The sequence below is a fragment of the Girardinichthys multiradiatus genome, chromosome 21 (genome assembly GCF_021462225.1).
Source record: "Girardinichthys multiradiatus isolate DD_20200921_A chromosome 21, DD_fGirMul_XY1, whole genome shotgun sequence".
Lineage (NCBI taxonomy): Eukaryota > Metazoa > Chordata > Actinopteri > Cyprinodontiformes > Goodeidae > Girardinichthys > Girardinichthys multiradiatus.
The window spans coordinates 7,864,054-7,889,661 of NC_061813.1; the positions used below are offsets into that span (position 1 = coordinate 7,864,054).

The 25,608-nt window shown below is 40.8% G+C and overlaps 1 protein-coding gene and 1 long non-coding RNA gene across 2 annotated transcripts in view; one reads left to right on the plus strand and one right to left on the minus strand.

The window, feature by feature from the left end:
- Positions 1–24,015, minus strand: part of LOC124858484 (potassium voltage-gated channel subfamily H member 2-like) — a 47,755-nt gene extending 23,740 nt beyond the window's left edge. Inside the window, exons 1-8 of the mRNA XM_047350559.1 lie at positions 23,977–24,015; positions 17,190–17,369; positions 14,880–14,983; positions 14,650–14,788; positions 9,944–10,098; positions 9,690–9,784; positions 7,857–7,997; positions 7,008–7,207 (exon numbers count right to left, since the gene is read on the minus strand). Of these exons, the coding sequence (XP_047206515.1) occupies positions 7,008–7,207; positions 7,857–7,997; positions 9,690–9,784; positions 9,944–10,098; positions 14,650–14,788; positions 14,880–14,983; positions 17,190–17,369; positions 23,977–24,015 (1,053 nt within the window). The remainder of the gene's footprint in view (positions 1–7,007; positions 7,208–7,856; positions 7,998–9,689; positions 9,785–9,943; positions 10,099–14,649; positions 14,789–14,879; positions 14,984–17,189; positions 17,370–23,976) is intronic.
- LOC124857858 lies at positions 1,362–1,858 on the plus strand. Its single transcript, XR_007035696.1, has 2 exons — positions 1,362–1,711; positions 1,785–1,858. It is a non-coding gene; the product is annotated as an uncharacterized LOC124857858 (long non-coding RNA).
- Positions 24,016–25,608: the final 1,593 nt, after the last annotated feature.

A 25,608-nucleotide genomic window follows, 5' to 3' on the forward strand; every position in this document is an offset into this window, starting at 1 on the left:
AACACATGTAGATGGCCCCCAGGCACCTGGAATTTGTATCTAAGGATGAACTGGACTTGTGGAGGTCCATAATGCTCTTCTTGATATCTTGCCTGATTTATTTTGATTTTTCCCATTATTTCATACAAGTAAGCAGTGTGTTTAAGGTGTTGCTTTAAAATGATTCCACTGGTGTGCCTCCATTAAACTCAAACATTTAATCTGAAGCTTAGAAAGCACCCACATTATGATCTAGGCTTTCCAAAATGGATGTAAGATGTAATCTGTTTGAGTAAACTTCTGAAATTGAAGAAGCTAAGAAAAAAATATCTCTCATCATTATGGTATTTGGTAAAAAAGAAATATTAGCTAATCATAACTGAAGAGGGAAAAACGTTTTGGTCTCCGTTGTAGAGCATGTGTTTTTAATATGGTTGTAAGTAAAGATCAGGTTTGAACCTTATGTCATAAATTAAAATTGAAAATAGACTAAATATCATAACTGGCTTTGTTGCAAATTGAAGTCAAACTGTACTGCAGAGGGTGAGTCAGAGGGCCCAGAGAGTAATAAATATAAAGAATTGGTGAAACTTTAATGAGCTGACTTTAATGAGCTGACTGCCAGCCTTTTAAGTCAGCAGCTGATGGGCTTTTGTTCAAACTCTCACAGAGCAGGAAAGCTCTACATCTCAAATTTCCACACCATGTTTCTCCCTCTCCACATTTCTAGTTCCTATCAATTTCAAGTTACTTTCTTGATTGCAGCCTCTCTTGGCTCCCACTTTACCTTTCAGAGTTCCTGAACTAACCTCTACTAAAAGAGTGTGTGCAGATAAGTCATGTTGGAGTAAAGATCCAAAGCATAATCTGTTAGTAAGTACTCATTAATTACACACTGGGAAGGTTTGATTAATAGCAGAGCTGTAGCAAAGGACACATTAATTCATCTGCATGGAAAAAAATAATAAGAGCAGCCTTGAAAATCAGCAGCTGGACGCTCCATTAACCTGGAGTCATGAGAACACCTTTAAGAACTTGCCTCTAAAATCTGATTTAAGAGGGTTCTTTGGAGATTCAAGTGAAGAACATAAGGTTGACTGATGATGGTGAATAGATAATCTTATTTTTTACCAAAACGTTCTTTGATGAATTAATGTACTTTTTAACTGAAGTAAAATGCAGCATTCTCTCTTCCCAATAATCAACAAATCTTCTCCAATAATGCTGGTGTTGGGAATTGGGAGTGTTCATTCCTGTGCTTGTCCACCAGAGGTCCTTCTGGAGCCACTACTAACTCTTCTACAGGTGTTTCTGATCTTCGGCTGATTGGGCTTACCTGGGAGGAGTATTTAGGAGCCTGCCACCAGTCTTTTGTTGCTTGAGTGTTGTTGCCCTAGTGGTAATAACCAAGTCTGTCAGTCAGTCAGTCAGTCAGTCAGGCTGACATAAGCCTGTTCTAACCCTGTTTGTTTTTCCCTGCTTCCTGTTAGAAACCTGTGAGGTGTGGGCTATTACCTTTGCAACTGGACTTGGACACCCTGCTCCCTCTACTGTTGTTTGTGAATTCGGATTATTCATCTCGAGACTGTGGCTCGATTCCTAACCTTCCTAACTCCTACCTCTGTGAGTACTCTGGCCATCTCAGGACTGAATATTGGACAAGCTTTCTGGATAGCCTGACTCCCAAACCTAGTGGTATGATTCCCCAGAATTACTCTGCTCAGTGATCTAAGTAAGCATACTCCTGGGACTTTATGGATGTTTGTTCCTCCCTGATCTGAACTAATTATTGCTTCTTTCTTCAGTGGACCCGAAGAACCTACCAACCATTGTTCCAGTGGAACTTCCCTTGTGTTTATAAATAAACCTTTGAAACTTGTCTGGTCTCCTGAGTGAGTTTTGCATGTGGGTCAAACTAATTCCTAAAACAGTGACAGCTGGGAACAGGATTGTAACATAAAGCTGCTCATTTTAGGTACATCTTTTATAAAGGTGTCTTGCAAAAGTACCAAGTTTACTGTAATTTACTCTCATGTGACCGACCAATACAAAATACTGCATTTTGAAGTGAAATAAAAAAGGAGAACTGCTTTTAAATCATGTTTTATGAAAACAAATCTTAAAGGTGTGATATACACTTGTTTGTATGGCATACCTCTGAGTGAATATTTTGTAAAAACCACCTTATAGGTAGCCTCAAAGCAACTAGGCTTTGAGGCAAATGTTATGCTCCACGTTAACTGAGTCCATCTTTCCTGTGTAACCATGCTGAAGTATTTTTTGGAGTAATTTATGTTTATATATTCTGTCTTTGTTATGGAACATAAAGCAGAGTTTCCCCCTATACCTATGCATATTTCATATCATATGTTTTTGGAGTACATAGGGATTCCAAAATGCTGTGGAATTCCACATCAGGAACTCTACAGGTAGCCTGATTTTCCCTGTTGCACACACCTAATGTTTTTTTCTGTAAAAAAATATATATTTAGACAGGTGCAGAAGTGATACTATCTGCCACCTGGGGGCTTTTAAAAATATCCTCTCCTTACCATCCTTTTGGGGATGTGGGACAATTCTCTGGCTTGTTATTTAAGCAGAAGGGGAGAAATTATTGCAAAAGAAATAAAGACTGCTGAACTCACAAGTAAACTAATGGAGCTATGAGAGAGCAGAACTTTATTGAGGGCTTGAGACTTGTATTACGTACAATGGAACAATGGAACATTGTCTTATTATCCCTATTTGCACTGAATGAGAAAGCCACAGTGTGCCACCCCAGGGCTTCTGCAGGCAAAGAACTGTACAAAGAACTGCTTTTTCTATGCTAAGATTTTTTTCTGTGTTTGTGTCTGCAGAGGGATGGTGCAATTTCACAAGCTGCCCTACAGAGTTAAAAACCCGCTCATTCCCTCTCTTCCTTCCCCATCACAGCTGCATTATTGTTCTCCCCCATCTCCATGACTGAAAGAGGTCAAAGCTGATCAAGCCAGTCATGGAGAGAAGACCAGCTCAACTCCAAACAATCCAAACTGTAAACAATTTGTAATCCAGCCTGCTTCCTACCATGCACCTTCCCAGATGTGGGAAGAGTGAGGTGCTCCCAGTGGAAACATGCTGCTGTGGATGCTTTGCAGTTTTGTTTGCTTCTAACTCAAATGGCTCAATGCATGAAGGAGGAAACCAGAGTTAATGTGGTTGCACAGAGTAATAAGCTGCTCATTGGGCTGCTTAGACAATAAAAACTAGATACTGGGAAGAGCTTTATCAAGTTTTGTCTGTAATAAGGCTCAATCTGGGATAATATCACAGGAGAGCATGTCTTAAAAAAACTGAAGACCTATGTATCCATGTATTATACATCTTTGTGGCCACAATACAATAAAAATATCTGGTAAGAATAATGACAGTAATTAAGTTATGAAAGCACTCTTAGGTGTTGTGGATTACAGGCCTACTACCGTTCTCGCCACACTTACAAATGCACACCAGGTGAAAAGTTCACACTCACATACACCCACTCAAACACACTTCTACACATATGCCCGCCCACCATCACACACACACACCCATGCACCAACACATGATTATCCAAAATGGTTGAAGGTCATACAAACACATGTTACAATAATATTGATGTGGCCTGCCTACTTTGATGCAGGATTAAATCTGGAATTAATTAAGTTAATAACACAATTAGGATGCTGAGATATCCATTTGTAGAGTAAAACTGCCCTGGCACATGTAGGTAACCATCTGCTCGCCATGGTACGCCTGGAATGCCACAACAAGACATGTGAAGTTATGAAAGCCTCAAAGATTTAAAGTTATTTTAATTACATATGTAAAAAACGTTTTATTGATGTTTATTTTTTTCTTCTTTCTAAGCAATAAACTAAAAAAAGAAACATAATTAAATAATATATATATATATATATATATATATATATATATATAAAATTATATATATATATAAAATTATATATATATATATAAAATTATATATATATATATAAAATTATATATATATATATACATATATATATATATATAAAATTATATATATATATATAAAATTATATATATATATATATATATATATATATATATATATATATATATAAAATTTTATATATATATATATATATATATATATATATATATATATATATATATAGCAATGTTTTTTTGTATAAAAAAGGAAAAGATCCAATACATAAAAACGGTGATACTAGTTTGCCTTTAATAAACGTCAGACGTAAAATGTTTTGTTTGTGTGGCTGAAATGTGATCTATGTTATTTCTAAATGTTTTTGCTCTAAAAAAAAAAAATTGTCCCTCGTGATGCCCTGTGGGGGGTGCTCCAGGAGTATGGAATCGGGGGCCCTTTATTAGGGACCATCTGGTCCCTGTATGAGCGGAGCAGGAGTTTGGTCCGCATTGCCGGCACTAAGTCGGACCTGTTCCCGGTGCATGTTGGACTCCGGCAGGGCTGCCCTTTGTCACCGCTCCTGTTCATAACTATTATGGACAGGATTTCTAGACGCAGCCAAGGGCCGGAGGGGGTCTGGTTTGGGGACCAGTGGATTTTGTCTCTTCTTTTTGTGGATGACGTGGTCCTTCTGGCCTCCTCTAGCCAAGACCTACAGCATGCGCTGTGGCGGTTCAAAAGTCCAGACCATCAAGCTTGGGTGCTGTTGCGCAATTTTTGTAACATCCGTAAATAATGGGGGGGACACACAAAATTCTTCCAACGGCCACCAATAGCCCACAGTCCACAGTTCAGCTTTAACTACTACTTTACTGAAGCACTTTCTGATCCGGTGTTTCAGCATTCTGTCTTAGTTCACATCTACTATCATTACTATGAATCTGATCAACGTGACGTAGTTCAACATTCCTAGTTGGTTTTTCCTGACTTTTCCACATTTATAATAATAGATTTCATTGGAAAGCGCCTTTCAGAGCACTAAAGGACACTCTACAAATCAAACAGTGTAACAACAATAAAACAAGATAAAAACAACTCACATGTTACAAGGAACAGGCAATCACAGGAAGTAAGCACTCTTGAACAGATTAAACAAAGAAAAAGTGTCAGAACTGCCTTAATCCTTTGTGGCATTGATTCAACAAGGTACTGGAAGCATTCCTCAGAGTTTGGTCCATATTGACATGATAGCATCACACAGATGCTGCAGATTTGTTGGCTGTACATCCATGATTAGAATCTCCTGTTCCACCACATCCCAAAGGTGCTCTATTGGATTGAGATCTGGTGACTGTGGAAGCCATTTGAGTCCAGTGAACTCATTGTCATGTTCAAGAAACCAGTCTGAGATGATTCGTGCTTTATGACATGGCGCGATATCATGCTGGAAGTAACCATCAGAAGATGGGTACACTGTGGTCATAAAGGGATGGACATGGTCAGCAACGATACTCAGGTAGGCTGTGGCGTTGACACGATGCTCAATTGGTACTAAGGGGTCCAAAGTGTGCCGAGAAAATATCCCCCACACCATTACACCACCACCACCAGCCTGAACCGTTGATACAAGGCAGGATGGATTCAAGCTTTCATTTTGTTGACACCAAATTCTGACCCAACCATCCGAATGTTGCAGCAGAAATCGAGACTCATCGGACCAGGCAACGTTTTTTCAATCATCTATTGTCCAATTTTGGTGAGCCTGTGTGAATTGTAGCCTCAGTTTCCTGTTCTTAGCTGACAGGAGTGGCACCCGGTGTGGTCTTCTGCTGCTGTAGCCCATCCGCCACAAGGTTCGACATGTCGTGCATTCAGAGATGCTCTTCTGCATGCCTTTGTTGTATTAAGTGGTTATTTAAGTTACTGTTGCCTTTCTATCAGCTCGAAACAGTCTGACCATTCTCCTCTGACCTCTGACATCAACAAGGCATTTGTGCCCACAGAACTGCCGCTCACTGGAAATTTTCTCTTTTTCGGACCATTCGCTGTAAACCCTAGAGATGGTAGTGCATGAAAATCCCAGTAGATCAGCAGTTTCTGAAATACTCAGACCAGCCCGTCTGGCACCAACAACCATGCCACGTTCAAAGTCACTTAAATCAAGAATGGGGAATTTCTTCCCCATTCTTATGCTCGGTTTGAACTGCAGCAGATCATCTTGACCATGTCTACATGCCTAAATGCATTGAGTTGCTGCTATGTGATTGGCTGATTAGAAATTTGCGTTAACGAGCAGTTGGACAAGTGTACCTAATAAAGTGGTCGGTGAGTGTATGTGAGAAAAACTTTGCAATTATGCAATATGTTGTTTGTTTTTGCATCACCAAAACCTGGCATTTCATCAGGGCTGTGTACGCTTTTGAGAACCTCTGCCCGAGTATCTGTGCAGGTTTAAGCTGCATCATCCTGAACACTGTGGCACAGCATTCAGCAAGAGGTCAAAGGCACACTAAATTTATGTAAAAACACTCCATGGTGTGTTTGAGTCTATTGACAGGTGTGAGTCACTGTGCCAGTGGGTGTCTGAGTTGCAGCTTTAGCAAAGCACAAGCGGTTCTACATGCATTTAGGTATTATGGGCAACTCTGTTTTTCTTTGATTTGTGCTAGTTTGTTTGCTATGCTTGCAGTGCTGGCCAATCTTTTAAATTTAATTCCTCTTTTATTGCAGCAGCATAATCTCAGCGTGAAACATTTAGAGACTACTAATATTTAATTTAAGTACATTTATTTACTTGGGGAAAATCCCATGTTAAGAAACAACAGTTTTGAACAAAATCCCAGGTGCCACAGCACCCCTAACTATCCTTTTAGAATAAATGTAACAGTGCATCTTTTTTTTACCATATCTTTTACTGGGGTATGGATAAATTTAGCCAGTGTCCATTAAAACATATAAACACATCACAAATAGGAAGCATTTACTGAAAGTCAACATGATCTTTATGCATGCAAGTGGATGTCAGGTAACTGGATTGCCAGAACAGCCCTGAACCAGAAAAGGACAAGACAAAGATATTGTGGGGTTGAGTACTCACGGCGTTCATGTCAATGCCGTTGGTGTAGGACCAGGCGTGCTGAAAGTACTCTTCCAGTCGCTGCCTGAGAGGGTTGGGGATCTGGTGGAAGCGGATAAATTCCCTGACTCTCAGCATCTGGGTGTGGTAGCGGGCCGTCCCTGAGTAGAGCCGCTGGATTATGGCTGATACGTTCCCAAAGATGCTGGCGTACATCAGGGCTGGAGGTGTGGGGGTTTTCAGGGAAGAGGGAGAAAACGGACAAGAATGAAGGCTGTAGGCATGTAGTGCATTGGTAGGCAGACATATCTCATTTTAAATAATTCAATTCAATTTTATTTATTTAGTGCCAATTCACAACACATGTTGTCTCAAGGCACTTTACAAAGTCTGTTGAATTGATTCATACAGATTTCAAGTCAGGTACAAACATTACAATTAATTCTAACTGTCAAACAGTACAGTGGGATTCAGTTTATTAGTGCTACAATTGTGTAAATGCTTGATTTTGTGAAAATACCCCCTGTCAAGAAATTTTCGTATATACATTGTTTCTTAATCTTTAATAAAAGTAAAAAAAGAAGTGATAATATATTTACAGCAGATATCTGTTTGGACTTTTGTTAGGATGCTTTGTGGTTTTCAGCATTTTTTTTTCAACTTAGAGCATAGACTGATGGTAAGTTCTGTTTTGACAAGTGAGATCCATCCATCCATCCATCCATCCATCCATCCATCCATCCATCCATCCATCCATCCATCCATCCATCCATCCATCCATCCATCCAACCAACCAACCAACCAACCAACCAACCATCAATACTTACATCCGATGAGCATAACACAAACCAACCAACCATCAATACTTACATCCGATGAGCATAACACAGATGGAGAAGATCTTCTCAGAGTTGGTGTTTGGTGACACATTTCCAAAACCCACACTGGTTAGACTGCTGAATGTGAAGTAAAGAGCTGTGACATACTTGTCTTTGATTGAAGGTCCTGAACCTGATGAGTGGAGGGGGAGGACAAGAACAGAATAGACATAAAATACCATTCTCTCTTATGCAACAAACTTAACTATGACATGCAATGATGAAATGAGCTTAATAGCATATATTTGAGTGTTTCCATTTAAACCACACTGTGACTTGGAAGCTATGAATCAGTAAAAAGTCTAAATGTTGTTGTTGTTTTGAGATTGCCAGCTTAGTCTCGTAGGTATTATTTTAACAAAGAAGTCAATGACGTTCTACTAGTACTCTGTCTTATGTTTTCTTTTGTTACCAGTAATAGAACATCAGATTATCATTTGTAAAATTATGTTTTCAGTTAAAGATTTGACACTCCAATTTAAATCATTGTCCCAACCTTGGTAAGCCCAGAACAAGGTTGATTGCTAAAGATGAAGGCATATTTTCTTCCAGTCAGATGTTCGAGAACGAATACTTTTTATACTTGGTTACCCTATGGTGTGTCTATCTTTCAGACTGTTTCAGACTCTGTTTCAGCTATGTATGAGGATATGCCTCCTTAGGTATAATTACATTTGATACTATGCCAACACTCTTACTGCACCGATGAAGACTGACTGGTCTTGGGATACCAAATGCATGAAACTGATGCATTGTTAAACTGATAGTAAAACTGACATCATGACCTATTTTTTGATTCATTAGGCTAATCATTATCTAACACTTTAAAACACTCATTAAGCATTGACCTTTAATTCACAGATGGTCAGTTAATACTCAAATACTGGAAAAAAAAGAAGAAGGACATGTCTTGGCAAATGTAACGCCCCCCGTGATACATCAGAGACCAGTGTTAAACAAAATCATTTTCTCTTACAATTAAGCTCTACGTAACACCCATTTTTCAATACAGCATACATGGCAAGATGACAAATAGTGCTACAGCCGTTTTAGCTTGACCAAATCTTCAAAATGGTTAAAATGTTCTCACAGGGAAAAAGCTCAGAACTCAAATTAGAAGCAAAAAAACTCTAAAAGGCTAAAAACTGAGTTTGTTGCAATTATGAAGTTTATTCAGTGAACATTCAACAGGACCAAAGCATGTGCATATTTAATGTGCAAAGTCCACACTTTTTTTTAGTATGTATTAGTGATTTTTGCTTATGCATTTGATTGAAAGTTATAACTCAGGTGAAAGTCCTTTCCTGTTTCTGAGATGTATTTATTAATATGACCAATGTATAATATTCCTATTTTTAGCAGCTAAGCTTCTAGGAGTTACAAATACTTTACCTTACTTACATTAATTAGAATTTAAACTTCAGTAAGTGGTGGCAATAATTTATATTTTAATAATTATCTTTCATATTTAAATATTATCTTTCACATGACCAAAAAAGATGGTGAAAATGCACAGCTTTGAGAATAAAACTTTCAGTAAAGTCTAACCTTTATGGTTTTATTATTCCATCCAGTACCTCATTAGCCTATCTAAAAGCAGCTGCATTGGAAAGAGGTTTCTAGACATGGGGGAAAGGTTGCTGCTATAGTTTCACCAATCTCTGTAATATATCCAATTAAATCCTACGGAGACTGAAAGGCTGAAATTTAGTTCCTACAAAAGCACCACGTTTCAAATTTATGCAAACTGTCTTTTCTATTAGAAAGACTGATTTAGACAGCAACACCTTTTACTACCAGGCAGATCTTTTTGTGACTTTTGTACCTGGGATAGAATCATTGAAGTGTTTTCCCAACTGGTCCCCCAGGGTGTGGAGCCAGCCTATTGAACCGTTCCTCTCTACACTACCAATTGCATACCTGAAAGAAAAAAAATACAATATAAATGTAATATATTTCATTGATCAGTTGATTAATTCAAATGAAAAATAAATTTTACAGGTTTAGCCAAACATAATTGGAGCATTCCAGCATTATTTCTGACTCTTCTCTGAACAATCAGAAAACATAGTTTCCCACCAGATGCAGGCCAGCCAGTGAGCGATGAGGGCGAAGGTGCACATGAGAAGGAAGAGGACAGCTGCACCGTACTCTGAGTAGCGGTCCAACTTTCTGGCTACACGAACCAATCGCAGGAGACGAGCAGTTTTCAGCAGGCCTATCAGTGTGGTGGTCTAAGGTTGGACACAAGAACAATAACACAGGAGTAAAGTAACAGAATAGAAGCAATATCTCTTTGCTGCAGTATTTCCTCACAGGGCTCCCACCTGCTGTCATCCTGTCACTAACACACACGTTAACATACACAGAGGTGGTGTAGCTGTTTCCTTGTACCAAAGTGATTCACTGCAGAGGAGGTGCTAAATCTTGATGGCCATTCATTACTGTGGGGTGTCAAACCCCTCGCTTCTCTCCTTGCGCTCAACGGGCCCTCATGGTGTCCGTACAACAGATAAATAACAAGCTGATTACTGCGCTGGCAGAGCGCCCACTTCTGCTCTGTGTGTGTAAGTGTGTGTCTGTGCCAAACTAAATAAGAACTTTCCAATCAGGAAAATCCTAACTTACTTGGCTGAGCAGGCTCTACTAGATGTTGGCTAAGTGTTCCCCAGGCAATATTTTTTTTTCCATTTCCCATTTTTAACTTCTATGCAGCTAAATTATTTCAATTATATTCCCCACAAGCTGCATGATTTGTGTTATTTCTAACCTCTTTCCCTAAATGTAGATTTTATCCAAGTCTTCCAAAGATACCTTTATACCTTCAGTGGCACAGAGATCCACAGAACAAGAACTGACTGTTGTGTCTTTAATTATGTTGGTGCAATAATAGCAGATTTTAACATGAAGCCTATGAGACAAAGTGGTAGATGAAGTACTGAAGAAGCCAAATTTCAAATGTGGGAAAAATATATTCTAAAACAGTTTACACCACAAATAAAAAATAAATCCACCATGATGTCACCCATTGCTTTGTTAATGACTGATGCTTTAGAGCAAGTTCAGCTGTGGTGGGCTGAGCTTTTAGGGGGCAGAAATAAACTGCAGGGGGTGCATGGATGTCCTCTGGGTAGGAACCACAGCTTTCATTGAAAGTGGGCCCAACCTTAATAATGCAGAACTTTTGCCCAACACATTTTAAATGGGCGAGTTCTAAAAAGGTCCAACCAGTGTAATTCGAGAATAAACATAATAATAGCAAACTGCTTCCTGCTTTTTGGAAGAGGTATGTTGAGGAAGGACACACTTTTAGCAGGTTCCTGAATTCATATATTTGTAATCAGACAAAGATCTGGACCGTATGGCAGTATGAGTTTTCAGGATTTGGGCATTTACTGCACAATAAGACTTTGCTTTCATTAATTGTTTGCCTTTTCCTCAGTTTACCCATGGGTTTAAATTACTAGAACGTTGCTTAATAAAGGTCAACAGAAGGAAAGTAGATTTAGTTTTAGGACTTATAAGATTTGCAAGGGCTTTCAGACTGTATAGATGCCATGCTGTTGTTAAACTCAGATGAGGGCGCTTCGAAGAAAGCAAAGTCTAAAGTTGGGTTTACACGGTGCTATCATCAGCCAACTTGGCTAAAATCTTTCAGTGTGACAGAAAATCTGTGGTCGTCAACTTTAATCAGTGCTCTGTAGTCATTCAGCGCGACGGACGTACCAAACATCCAAAGATGAACTGTCATAAATTTCAAGCTAATTTTCTGGTAAAATTGTGTAGTGGGACTATAGATGCGGCCGACGTCTGATTCTTGTCCTCTGTTTCCTTGACATGAGCTCCTCTGCCACTTTCTCCCTCCTCTCCTCCGTCTCACAAGGCAACAGTGCTACCAACTGTGCCACCATGCAGCCCTTTTGCAAAGCATTGTTAATTATGATCAACATCTCTACCTTCATCTGTCCAAAGGACATTGTTCTTCAATTCCTGTGATCCATTTGGATGCAGCTTTTGGGCCTTTTCCACTAGTACCTGATCAGCACAGCAAGACTCAGCTTTAATCTGTTTTTCTAACAGTAATGGTTACTTGATACCAGCCCCTTTTTAGTACCTCCTTGGCTGCGGTTCCAAACAAGCCAAGTCAGGCAGAAAACGTTATGTCAGAAGACTGTCGGTCACTGATTGGGTCGGGGATAGTGTCACTAGTTGCGAAGAGACTCCGTTGATGGCTGTTCACAAGTACCATCGAACACCAAAGCAATGTCATAAGAAGCTTAAAACACTGGGAAGCGATTACCAGACCATCAAGGACCACAACGGCCGGAGTTGTTTGAACTGAAAAAAAAAACGGAAGTGGTTCGACCAAATGGATGCGTTTACAGGCACCGACCAGTGAGCAATGGGAGGAAGAGTAGCCTCGACTCAGCCACTGCGTTACTGGATTCCGTGATGGACAATGGTGAGTGTCCTGTGACTTTAAGCATCTTTTATACTAGTCAACCAATCAGTGGTAAGCTTACTTTGTTCTGAGAAAAAAGCTGTTGCCTCTTGCATAAAGACAATTAATAAGATATCTAGTTAGCATCAATGTGCTCTGCTCGCATTTTTCACTCGCTGTCTCATGTTGGAATTACATGTTAAGCATGAACTTAATTTATGTCTGTTTTTTTGTTCCATAATCCCTTTCCATATGCAAGGGGTATTCTTCCACCTTTCTTAACTTGGACCCTCCAAGCTCCCCGCATCAATTGTAGGAGAGGCAGTCATATCTTGCTTATTGTAAACAGTTTGTATTTTTCTGCTGTCAGTAAGATAAAAATTGTGACTTATGTGCTTGCATCATAATTTTATATTTTATCTGTGCATACACTAATAGGAGCAGTCAATAGTATAAACCCAAGCATTTGGCTTTGACATTAATGATTGCTCAATTTTAAGAAAAAGGAACCAAATAAGTTTTTTTTCTTTTTGGAAGGGTTACAGGCCTTTACTCTCTGAAAAGAATATGGCAGCAAAACTTAGGACTATTTTGTGTTAATACACAAAACAACAGCACTTGGGCTATTCATATACTTTTATATTTTTGGAGAAATACAGATGATAAAGCAATTGCTTATTCTTACTCCTACTTGACCTTAAAAAAATATTTGCTATAACTGAGCATGGGTCGATTTGAGATTCTCTGGGTTGGACAACCTTGAATAAAAATACCAGTTTGATGGTATCACAAATAACACAAAAATCTGAAAGGAGAAATACCAACTATAATTTATATTTGGCCTTCAAAATGTTGCTTTAGTTAAAAAACAAAAATCAATATCTTTTTTATCTGTTGATAAAATGATAATAGATACTGATGATTACAAATACTAAGGTTTAGTATAACTTTATTTTTATTCTGATTTAAAATTTTAAATTAAAGCAGGAATTAAACACTTACATTTAGAATTAATTATTAATAATTAATTATAACTGCTTATGGAACATATTAATATTAAACTTGTTCTTCACATGAAGTTATGCAATTTTTTAACTGCATTATAGGCGCGGCGCTGGTGCTGTAGAAGTTAAGTGTGCGACCATATATCGAGACTATAGTCTTCAATGAGGCCGTCCCGGGTTCGAGTCCTGGACCCGGTGACCTTTGCCGAATGTCTCCTCTTTCCTGTCTGCCTACTGTCAAAAAAAGGAAAAAATAAAGGCCTCTAGTGCCTAAAAAATATCTTGAAAAAGAAAAAAAACAGCATTATTATCTCACTGGTTACCAGACCTGATTTTATTGTTGAGGCTGCACGTAGATAGACCTCATTTATGCAAGAGTCTAAATTATGTAATGTAGCTGTGATTTAGACCAGTATATTTCTTTTAGGTTAGACCAAGCAATGCTGCCTGGTAATCTAAAAAACAAAGCTTAGAGCATTTTAGGAAAATATTTAATCTTTTTGGCATTGTGATATAATAGCTTTTTTGTTTATTTGTGCACCAAAAATGAAGATAACAGTGGTAAAATTGGTGATGTATTAACTTATTTGTGTTATATTAACTTATTGACGTGGATCTTTAATCTGAAATGCCGATGAACATGGAAATGAAACATGATGGCAGAGCATCCCGAAATAACAGTGAGCATTGTATTCCATAATTCAATCACAACAACAATTAAATCATAACTAGTACACATAAGATTTCTGGACTTCCAGTCCTGAGTTTAAGACCCAGTTAATCTCTGTTTGTTATGTTTAGTAATGTTTGATAAAACAGGTTCCTATTTAGACTTCTATTAAACATTTAAAGATGCGTTTACACCAAATCCACTATATAACAATCTTAGGCTGGATGAAAGGAAAACAGTTTGACATTCTTAGGCGTACTTTCAAAGTGACGGGCGATATTTAGTTTCCATATCATAAATATTTGGATTTTTCACTACTGTAAATGTTTCCAACCAGCTCAATTTGTCTGTCCTGAAACAAAGGAAGAGTGTGGGAGCCTTCCTGTACACTGCTGGTCAACCAGCTGACCAGCAGTGTACAGCAATAGGTGGGGAGGGGGGCAGCACTATATTGCTATTTGCTACACATAGATGGAAAAAGCTGCAACACTGTCAGTTTCTCTGCTTCTGCTTCTTCTTCATTAAAAGGACTTTAAAAGAAACACTATGATAGTGAAACCATAACTTTTTGAACCTTGGTATATCTTGACACTGCTAACCTGCCTTTTATTGTAGATTTCTTTTATTCTATGCAACTGTGAACCTGTAACTGTTGTAATCGTGTCTTTACCTCCTCTCCACTGCGGTAGATGAGCAGGTCAAAGGGAATAGCAGCAACCATGTCGATGAGGAACCAGCCTTTAAAATAATGGACGGCGATGCGCACCGGGTGGCTCACCACTTCATCATTAGAGTTCACATATGTTGTCCTAAAACAAAGAGTGAGGATCAAAACTACTGACCTTGTTAATGTAGCTGATATTTAACTCATGTGACACAAGTTTCACCAATGATTCAGACCTGAAATTGATGAGGATGTCAATAATGAACATGATGTCTACTATGAGGTCCACCACATTGAGGGGAGAGCAGGAGTAACCGCAGTTCTGCTTGGCTACCTCTTCCTGAGAGGAGAGACATCAAGTTAGAGGAAGAATACAGAAAGAACTGAGAAAAAGATGTGGAGACAGAAGAAGGAGAATTATGAGCTAATGCCCTAAAAATAGAAGGCATCGTTCAGATGGATTAGCATTAAGGGCTTTAGGTGAATTTGCACATGCATGACGACAAAGCATAAAGAAGTCACACAGTGATAGGATATTCTGCATGAAGACTTGTGGAAAGGTACAAAGCTTCAAACACAACAACATGAGCAAAGAAGGATTGCTTGTAACTTTACACAGTTTAATACAACGTTGCTTTATGCAGTTTCCTGTCAGGAGTCAGTGTGTGAGGAAAAGCATCACAGATCAGTTTCTCCTCCATTTAGTCAACTGGAACTATTCATACCCCTCTAACTCTTTTGCATTTTGTCACATTACAACCACAAACGTCTGCTTGTTTCATTGAGATTTTATGTGATATTTGGAAAATTTGTTTGTTTTATTAATAGATGCTAATTAATTCAGATGCAGTTGTGTTGAAACAAGGAAACATCTAAAACCTGCAGATCACTGTCCATTATGGACTAGAGTTGGACACCCCAGATCTAAACCATTCCAATGTAACTCTGGCTGTAAACTTAGGATTGTTGTCCTGCTGGAAACTGAACCTTCATCTCAGTTTCAATTCTTTCAAAGCCTTGATCAGGTTTTCTTCCAGGATTGCCCAATATTTTGCTCCACCTATTTACAATGAACTCTGACCAGCTTCCCTGCTCCTACTTAAGAAAAGCGTTCCCACAGCATGATACTGCCACCACTATTTTTCACCTTAGGCATATTCATGAGATGCAGTGTTAACCTTTCAGCACATATTGTGTTTTGCATGTAGGCCAAAATGCTCATGTTGGTGCCATCTGATCAGAACACCTTGTGCCTCGTGTTTGCTGTGTCCCCTAGATGGCTTGTGGTAAAGTGCAAACAGGACTTCTCGTAGCTCTCTTTCAATAGTGGTTTCCTTCTTACCACTCTTCTACTTAAGTCAAATTTGTGAAGTACATTACTAATAGTTGTCCCATAAACAGATACTTTCACCTGAGCTGTGGATCTCTGCAGCTCCTCCATAGTTAATCTGGACCTCCTGGCTTCTTCTCTGATTTATGCTCTTCTTACCCAGCCTTTCTGGTTAGGTAGAGAGCCAGGTCTTGGTTGATTTGCAGTTTGTTCATACAAACAAAATGGTGGGTCTGGTTGCCTTGTACCAGTTACAGATTTGCTCTACAAATGGGGGAAAACATTCCCCCTGCTGTGTGTGCGTGTGCATATTTTATCTAAGTGTGCACAGAAATGGAAGACAAATCTGAGAGAGCTGCAGAGGAGGGGCGCCACCACCAAGGTCCCTCAAGGTTGGGAACGTGGGTAACAACCATAGCAACTCAGCAAACCACCCAGGGCACCTCTCTGAGGAAACATCGCCTGGACACACCGATGCACAACCCGGCAGACCCCAAGGACATCCCCGAGTAAGATGCAGACCTCTGACACCCAACTCACACACCGAGAACCAGGTTGCAAGACACCACTCAGAAAGCCACCAGTGTACACCCACCACAGGGCAGCTATCCCAACAAGACAGAGGGTGGTAGAGCCTTCCCGCCCCCTAGTGATACAGAGATGCCATCAGAAAGGTCACCACACCCACCCTGCCACCAAGCCCCAAGCATCATCCCCGCACCAGGGACCCTGCAACAAGCAAAGCTGTCAGATTCCAGGGGTCCTAGAAGGGTAACAGCCAGGACAGAAAACAAAGAAGTAGAATCAGCTCAAGTTAAACCACACGCGGGCACTCTGAACCCAGAAACCCCCACCCACCCAGCCAACAGACGACCCATTTCATTTTCCCTTCTTCTAGCAGCTCGCCATTAGGATGGTTCTAAGGCTAAGCTTTCTAAGTTTGCCGGTGGGTTTGCAGTTATGCAATCCTCTCTCCACTTTCATCTGATGTCTTTCTTAGTCACAGGATTTTATTTATTTCTGAATTTTTATTTAAAGTTTTTGTCTCCATGCATTATTTTCCTTTCACCTCACAATCATGTGCTACTTTCAGTTTGTCTATCACATACCCCAATAAAATCCACTCAAGTTTACAGTTGTAACATGATAAAATGTGAAGAACTCAAGTAGTATCTGCTCTGTATGTACTAATAGTCAGTTCTAGATAAGGCCCCACCTGGTCATTGAGGAGGAAGGCAGCTGAGTAGGGGGTCAGGATGGCAGTGTAGATGACCAGAAGCAGAATTAACCAATCCCACACTGCTTTGAAGGGACTGTAGTGCAACACCGTCCACTTGTGGATGCGAGGAGCTTGAAGCTTGTACTCTGGCAACACATCTGCACCCAGAGACAGCACCTGGGTAGAGGGGAGAGGAGCAATCAGATGTAGAATATTGCAGACAGACAAGGAGAGAAGCAAAGTGCACGTCTGCCAAACCAAACAAAGAACAAAGTGTGACCAAAAAAAATAAGACAGAGTAAATAATGTAAGTATGAAACTTCTGCTCACAGATATTTCTCCATAAAGCATAGATGCATACAAAGAGTTTATTAAGTATTCATGGATCCCTGTAGTATGCATTCAGGGGATACAACAACAGTGTTTTGCAAGGACAGCGATGGCGCCCATGCCCACTGAAGATGATGGGAACTGTTCTGAAGGCACTGCCCCTCTTAAGGTTACCCTCCCAGGCAGCCATCTTCACACACACATGGACACTGAACCACAGTAGATTCACAAATACACACAAACGCACTGATATAGGCAAGAACGTACAAATACAGCAATCATCCCAATCCCAATTTTCTATGCCAGCAGTTCTTACATAACTCAGACAAGTGACAGGGAGCAGAGTAAAAGCAGAAAATTTCACACTGACCAAGAGGAACATACAGAAACATCTTTTCCCTCTATCCTTCCCCTGACACTTGCACACATACACTCTAAGAAAGAAATCGGAGGTTTCATGCTGCAGCACTAAGTAGCTTTACTAGCAGTAATATATACCAGCGTCTGCACTGCACTTGCATGGATGAAAGTAGGAATAATTCTGTATAGGAAGACATAAGCACAGGCTGCCTTGTGTCACGACTAATAAAATCACACAGTCAGCTGGCAATGCTGGGCTGATGGGGTGCAAGTAAAGCAAGGAGAGGAATAAATTCAAACACGCACACACACACACACACACACACACACACACACACACACAGAATAATAAATCCGGCTAAGAGTTCCAGAACTGCGAGTTGAACGTAGAGCAGTCACTTCAGATGGATGCGTCACCAAACATTTGATAGGCTGAATGTAGGAACGCATTATGATTAAGGAGACGTTTGATTTTCTATTACACAGATCAGTCAAGCCTTTATGGGCTACTCTGGTAGAAAGGTATGACATGGTTAGGATCTATAGAAGGTGGTCTGAGGAAGGAGAGCCTGATGATTAAGCCATGGTCAGGAAAGGCTCACTGATGCACATTGGAGGTAAAAACTGGTTGGTTTGGTCTAATAGGGGGTGCTAATACAGCACTGACTTCTAGTAATGTTGATGGCATTGCTGAGAAACTTCAGAACACATTCAATGCATTTGTTTTGTAAAATGCAAACTAGCAGTCCATTACAAAAGTTTGGGCAATGCTCTTATTGGAAAACCTTTGGTCCTACCATACATGTAACAGTTACGTTGACAGAGACTCCCTAAATACAGTGGCTCACAAAGGTTTTCATATCCCTTCAAGCACTGAGCAGAGTATTTAGTCTGTAACAATCAAAGAAAACATGAATCATAACAGAATAAGAGCCAACATCTCCGATTCAGAGTGCTCTATAAAACATGAGAGCTCACGATCAGTCACTCTCCTTTCGACCCTGTTTTTCTCTTCATTTAGCTTTCATTCCACTTCACAGTACTTGTTGTTGCACCTGTTCTTCCCTCTTCTCGCCCTGGCCTGTTAGAAGTTTAGTCGTTTTCCTGCTATTTTAAGGTCTCTACAAAACTATGATTGCCTCACATTTTCCATACATCTGGTTGCAATTCAAACATCTTTTGTTCTTCACTGTCCAATGCTTCTTTACCTGAAGGGCCTATGCCAGACTTTATTTATGCAATGATGAGAGAATCACATCTGGCCTCTCTGAAGCCAATATGTGTTATTCTATAGGTATTTCTTTGACTTTTGTAAAGCAGCTGAAATGAAGCCATCTGTTTCATGTCTTAGCAAGCTAATCAGGAGTCTGCCTCCTTCAAATGCTTTATTTAATGGCATTTATATTCTTCTCTAAGCTAGCTCTTAGTTGTGTAGATTTATACATCCTTTGGTATTTTGTTAAAAGGACGAAAGAAAAGAACAAGCAATAGGAGAATTCATTTGTGCATATCCTTGTTTCCCCTTTTCCATATAGTCCAGTATTTTTGTATAAACTGAAATAATACTTAATTGAATTTAAGTTAATAAGTCAATTAGAAACCCTTCAAGATCAAACATGCAGCAATATTAAAAATAAGGACACCATATGAAAGCCTGTTTTTCTAACATAATCAGACATATGGATATTTGTCAATTTATTTATGTTATTCTGTGCCTCTAGTAGCCTTTATTTTGCAGCATACAGAGAGGAAAGGGGCAGAGAGAAAAGGAGAGAAGACATGCACCAAAGGTCCCAGGGTCGGAATTGAACCCCTGATTGCTGCATTGATGACCCATTGCCTCTGTATATGGTGCACACACACTTCCTCTATGCCACTTATTATCAATTTCAAGAATACCAGAACAGTCTTTTTATTTTCATGATTTTTATGACTTTTCACATTGTATATTCTCACCAAAGGCAACAAAACGGTGAATGAACACACATAGAATTATAGAATAAACAAAAAGTGTGAAATTACATTTTTATATTCTAGATTCTTCCAAATAGCCACTCTGCTTTGATGACTGCTTTGCTCTGATGACTGCTTTGCTCTCTTAGCATTCTCTCCATGAGCTTCATGAAGTGGTCACCGGAAATGGTTTTCCAAAGAGTCTTGAAAGAATTTCCCAGAGGTTTAATGAGAGACGGCCAAAGGTTAATATTTCAGTCATCGCAGCAAAATTTGACAATTTTTGTTTGCTGCATAATTTCATATGTGTTCATTCACAGTTTTGATGCTTTCAGTGAGAATCTATGTACAATGTAAATAGTCAAAAACAAAAGAAAACCATCAAATATAAAATGGGTTCTAAAACCTTTGTCTGGACATCCAGCTTGGTGATGAGACGATACACGTTATTAGGTTAAGGATTTTAATTATATTTTAAGGAAACAAAAAATCTTTATATTTATTTTCACAGTCATTAAGGGTGTCACCAGTCACAAATTGTGTTTTTTAAGAATCTGTAATCAGCATAGAATACTAGAGTTCAAGTTTGACTACTCCATGTATTTTCATGCTTGTCCCGATGTAAGGTGTTTCTAATGCCAGAAAAGTGCCAAAAAAAGCCAATACAAGTTTTCAAAAATGTCAACTTGTATTGCAAAGAAACTGCAAAATTACCCATTAGTGCCCAAAAAAAGCTCCAATCTAGATGTTAATTTAACATTGTTATGTAATAGTTAAGGTCTTGACATGACTCTCCATGTTGCATCAGCACACGTCTTATCCCCCATTCTGCATAGAGGGCGATAGTGTGCAGCTTTATTCACTTTATTCTACTCAGAGAAGGAATACAAAAACGAAAAAGAAGGAATATTTTCATCAGAATGCCAGTGCAGTTTTTGTATCTGAGAGATAAAATAATTTCTGACTGTAATTCTCAAGAATAAGTGCCATTTTTGATTTTTCTTCTTCTGCTCGTATTGTTTGCTTTATCTGTTGTGTGTGGCTCCACCATCTGAATGGGAGAATTATTGCCTCTGTCAGTGTGCACAGCCAAACATGGTCACAAAAAGCTGCATGTGGACTATCTCAGAGACCCCCAGGGGGTGGGTGCAGAAGGTAAAATATACGCCACACAGACTTTGTGGTTGAGCTGACAGTAGAGTGGACTAGCAGACATGAATTAGGTCTTAGCCAGTCATGGTTTCCTTTATTCCTAACAAATTGTTATCTTATCTGACACTCACCACACACTGAGCAGCTGCTTCTGCTCAGTGTGAGATTAATGCTCCTTTGAGTTGTATCTCTTAGGTGTCTCTTAAAAATTTTATCTGCATTTAAAGTGATTATAATTCAGTTTCACAGTGTAAACATTGTTAAACGATGAGAAGATTATTGCTGGAACACCAAGTTTTACAGTTACACCTTTCCATCAACCTGTAGTGACTCTAAATATGTTACTAAGGGTAGTAACTGTGATAGAATCATCTGCAATAGTTTTACTGTTGAAAATCAGGGCTTTTATGTCTGCAAATGTAAACATCTCTCCCATATTCAGAGGCTGAGTGAGAGTTTGGTAGACGCTGCTGCTGTTGAAGGGGTTACTGCTCAGGGTCTGCTGATGTAATGGCCCTGTTCTACAGTGGGAAAGTTAACAGAAAATCAACTAGGGTCACTGAAAGTTCTGGGAAAATAAGAACCAGAAATGTAAACATTCTTTAATTGTTCACCTAGCAGCATTTTTACTAGACATACGGTTTAAAAGGAAGAGAGGCCTCTTCAATGCTATAGCAATAATGAGTTGTAAGACACAACAACAAGTATTTATTAGTTAACCATCAAAACAACAGGGCAACTAAAGACCTACGTCTTTTCTTACTTCAAAATAAGAGGGTGATAAAAAAATTGTTCACTCAATTTTAATATATATATATATATATATATATTATTATTATTGTATAGCTGAGGGGACGTGGAATGATTCAGGACAGGACAGCCAGCACATGTAACAGAGCATTTTCATAAAGTCTCTCTAAAACCTCAGGGTTGGCATATAAAGAGTTCCATTAAATAATGGAATCCAAAAAATAAACCAAAATGCCCATTTTTGTCATTCTGTTCCATTTTGACTAGTTCTACCTTCACACTGATGGATTTTTATCTGTCGTTTTCAAAACATAAATGTGAGACTCACATTTTGGCAGAAAGCTTGTCAAATATACATTTTATGAGGCTTTTTATAGTCTCGTGCGTCAGCGGTAGTTAATAAACCAAATATCTGGAAGGCTGAGCAGCGTTAGCAGCTGCCAGAACCTTACAAAGAACTTCCAGCAGGACACCATGCCAGCTGTGTTTACCCTTAATCTGTTTAGAACTCATTAAAGCATAAAATAAATTAGATTTTTAAGACAGTTAACAAAGACGATTTTGACTGTTTGCTGTGTTATCAGCTGATCAAATGCTCATCCATACTGGTGTTGCTGGAACACTAACACATCACATTTTTAAGAAAGGTCTCGTATGTGCATCATCCTTATCAAGTTTTATTGCACACATTATTAAAACACATCTACGCGCCTTGCAGTTCAATAAAATGCCCCTCCTAGCAGCATGCTCTCCCAAATAGTAACTCTGGGGTTACTGCTAGCCATCAGCATTGAACTACAAATCATCGCCACGAGGGCTGTTAAATGTGCAGATGTCAAGACACATTTTAGTGCAAATAGGGCAAAGTTATATTTGAGAACAGTACTGGAGGGAAAAGACCTAAGGCGATGGGGGGAGCAGCTTATTGAGCTTGCTTCATGGAGTCAACACAATATGTTTCTCTCACTTCACCAACAACATACAGTTTGTTCCTGTCATAAGTGCAGGGGGCGGAATCCCTGCTCAAGCTGACTGCAGTGTCATCAAAGGACATCACTCTAGAGCAGGTTTATCATTTATCCCTTGAAAGTGTAAGGATTTGCTCGAAATGCTCCTGACATGCTGACTTTGGGTCAACGTGACAGCACTAAAATATCCCACTAAGCGCTTGGCTTGAAACCCCTTTAACAAATAATAATGAAGGATGGTTAAAAGGCTTTGTGAGGTTATGGCTGATGTAGTGTATGTTACATGAAAAGGTCTGAGCAAAAGTCAAGCTCAGTTACAAGCCGCAAGTCACTCTGTGTACCATTACCCTGCTTCAGTGTCAGATCGTTTTCATGAGATTCTGTTTGTGAGACAAGAAAGAAAACAGAATGCAAAATCCTACTGGTGATGGAACAAAATCAAATAAAATTCCAAAGACATCAGACATATAGTGGGGAGAACAAGTATTTGATACAGTGGCAATTTTTCAGGTTTTCCCTCTTGCAAAGCCTCTAGAAGTCTTTAATTTTTACCATAGGTACTCTTCAACTGTGAGTGACTGAATCTAAAACAAAAATCCAGAAAATCACTTGTACTCGTACTCGTCGTCTTCCGCTTATCCGGGACCGGGTCGCGGGGGCAGCAGACTCAGCAGAGATGCCCAGACGTCCCTCTCCCCAGACACCTCCTCCAGCTCCAGCTCCTCCAGGGGGAGCCCAAGGCGTTCCCAGGCCAGCCGAGAGACATAGTCCCTCCAGCGTGTCCTGGGCCGTCCCCTGGGCCTCCTCCCAGTGGGACGTGCCTGGAACACCTCCTGAGGAAGGCGTCCAGGAGGCATCCGGTATAGATGCCCGAGCCACCTCAACTGACTCCTCTCGATGTGGAGGAGCAGCGGCTCTACTCCGAGCCCCTCCCGGATGGCTGAGCTCCTCACCCTATCTCTAAGGGAGTGCCCGGCCACCCTACGGAGGAAGCTCATTTTAGCCGCTTGTATCCGGGATCTCGTTCTTTCGGTCATGACCCAAAGTTCATGGCCATAGGTGAGGGTAGGAATGTAGACCGACTGGTAAATTGAGAGCTTTGCTTTTCGGCTCAGCTCTCTCTTCGCCACAACGGACCGGCACAGTGCCCCCATTGCTGCGGCAGCCGCACCGATCCGTCTGTCGATCTCCCGCTCCATTTTTCCCCCACTCGTGAACAAGACCCCGAGATACTTAAACTCCTCCACTTGAGGCAGGAACTCCCCTCAAACCTGAAGAGGACAGGCCACCTTTTTCTGATCGGGAACCATGGCCTCGGAGGAGCTGATCTTCATCCCAGCCGCTTCACACTCGGCTGCGAACCACCATAGCGCATGCTGTAGGTATTGGCTAGAGGGGGCCAGCAGGACCACGTCATCTGCAAAAAGAAGAGATGAAATCCACTGGTCCCCAAACCAGACCCCCTCCGGCCCTTGGCTGCGTCTAGAAATCCTGTCCATAAAAGTTATGAACAGGACCGGCGACAAAGGGCAGCCCTGCCGGAGTCCAACATGCACCGGGAACATGTCCGACTTAGTGCCGGCAATGCGGACCAAACTCCTGCTCCGCTCGTACAGGGACCGGATGGCCCCTAATAAAAGGCCCCCGATTCCATACTCCTGGAGCAACCCCCACAGGGCATCACGAGGAACACAGTCGAATGCCTTCTCCAGGTCCACAAAACACATGTGAATCAGTTGGGCAAACTCCCATGAACCTTCGAGCACCCTGTAGAGGGTATAGAGCTGGTCCAGTGTTCCACGGCCAGGACGAAAACCACACTGCTCCTCCTGAACCCGAGGTTCGACTATCGGCCAGACTCTCCTCTCCAATACCCTGGCGTAGGCCTTACCAGGGAGGCTGAGGAGTGTGATCCCCGTGTAGTTGGAACACACCCTCCGGTCTGGAAGGGGGACCACCACCCCAGTCTGCCAGTCCAGAGGCACTGTCCCCGACCGCCACGCATTGTTGAAGAGGCGTGTCAACCACGACAGCCCTACAACATCCAGAGATTTGAGGTACTCAGGGCGGATCTCATCCACCCCCGAAGCCTTGCCACCACGGAGCTTTTTAACCACCTCGGTGACTTCAGCCTGGGTGATGAAAGAGTCCGACCCCGAGTCCCCAGCCTCTGTTTCCACCACGGAATGTGTGATGGCAGGATTGAGGAGATCCTCGAAGTACTCCTTCCACCGCCCGATAATGTCCTCAGTTGAGGTCAGCAGCCTCCCACCCCCACTATAAACAGTGTTGGCGAAGCACTGCTTCCCCCTCCCGAGGCGACGGACGGTTTGCCAGAATCGCTTCGAGGCCAACCGGTAGTCCTTCTCCATGGCCTCACCGAACTCCACCCAGGCCTGAGTTTTTGCCTCTGCCACAGCCCGGGCCACAGCACGCTTGGCCTCACGGTACCCGTCAGCCGCCACTGATCACCACCTGGTGGTGAGTTGGATCTCGGCCAGGGATGTATTTAACTCCCACCTCCGGGAGAGCTTTGACCAGATCCTGGGGGATGTTGGAGACATAGAGTCCGAGTGGACCATGTTCTCCGCATCTATTGTCGATGCTGCTGCCCGTAGCTGCGGCCGTAAGGTCTGCGGTGCCTGTCACGGCGGCAATCCCCAAACCTGGTGGTGGACACTAGCAGTAAGGGATGCTGTCAAGCTGAAGAAGGAGTCCTATCGGCTGTGGTTGGCTTGTGGGACTTCTGAGGCGGCTGACGGGTACCAGAAAATCACATTGTGTGATTTTTAAGTAATTAATTTGCATTTTATTGCATGACATAAGTATTTGATCACCTAACAACTAGTAAGGATCCTGGCTTTCACAGGCCTGTTAGTTCTTCTTTAAGAAGCCCTCCTGTT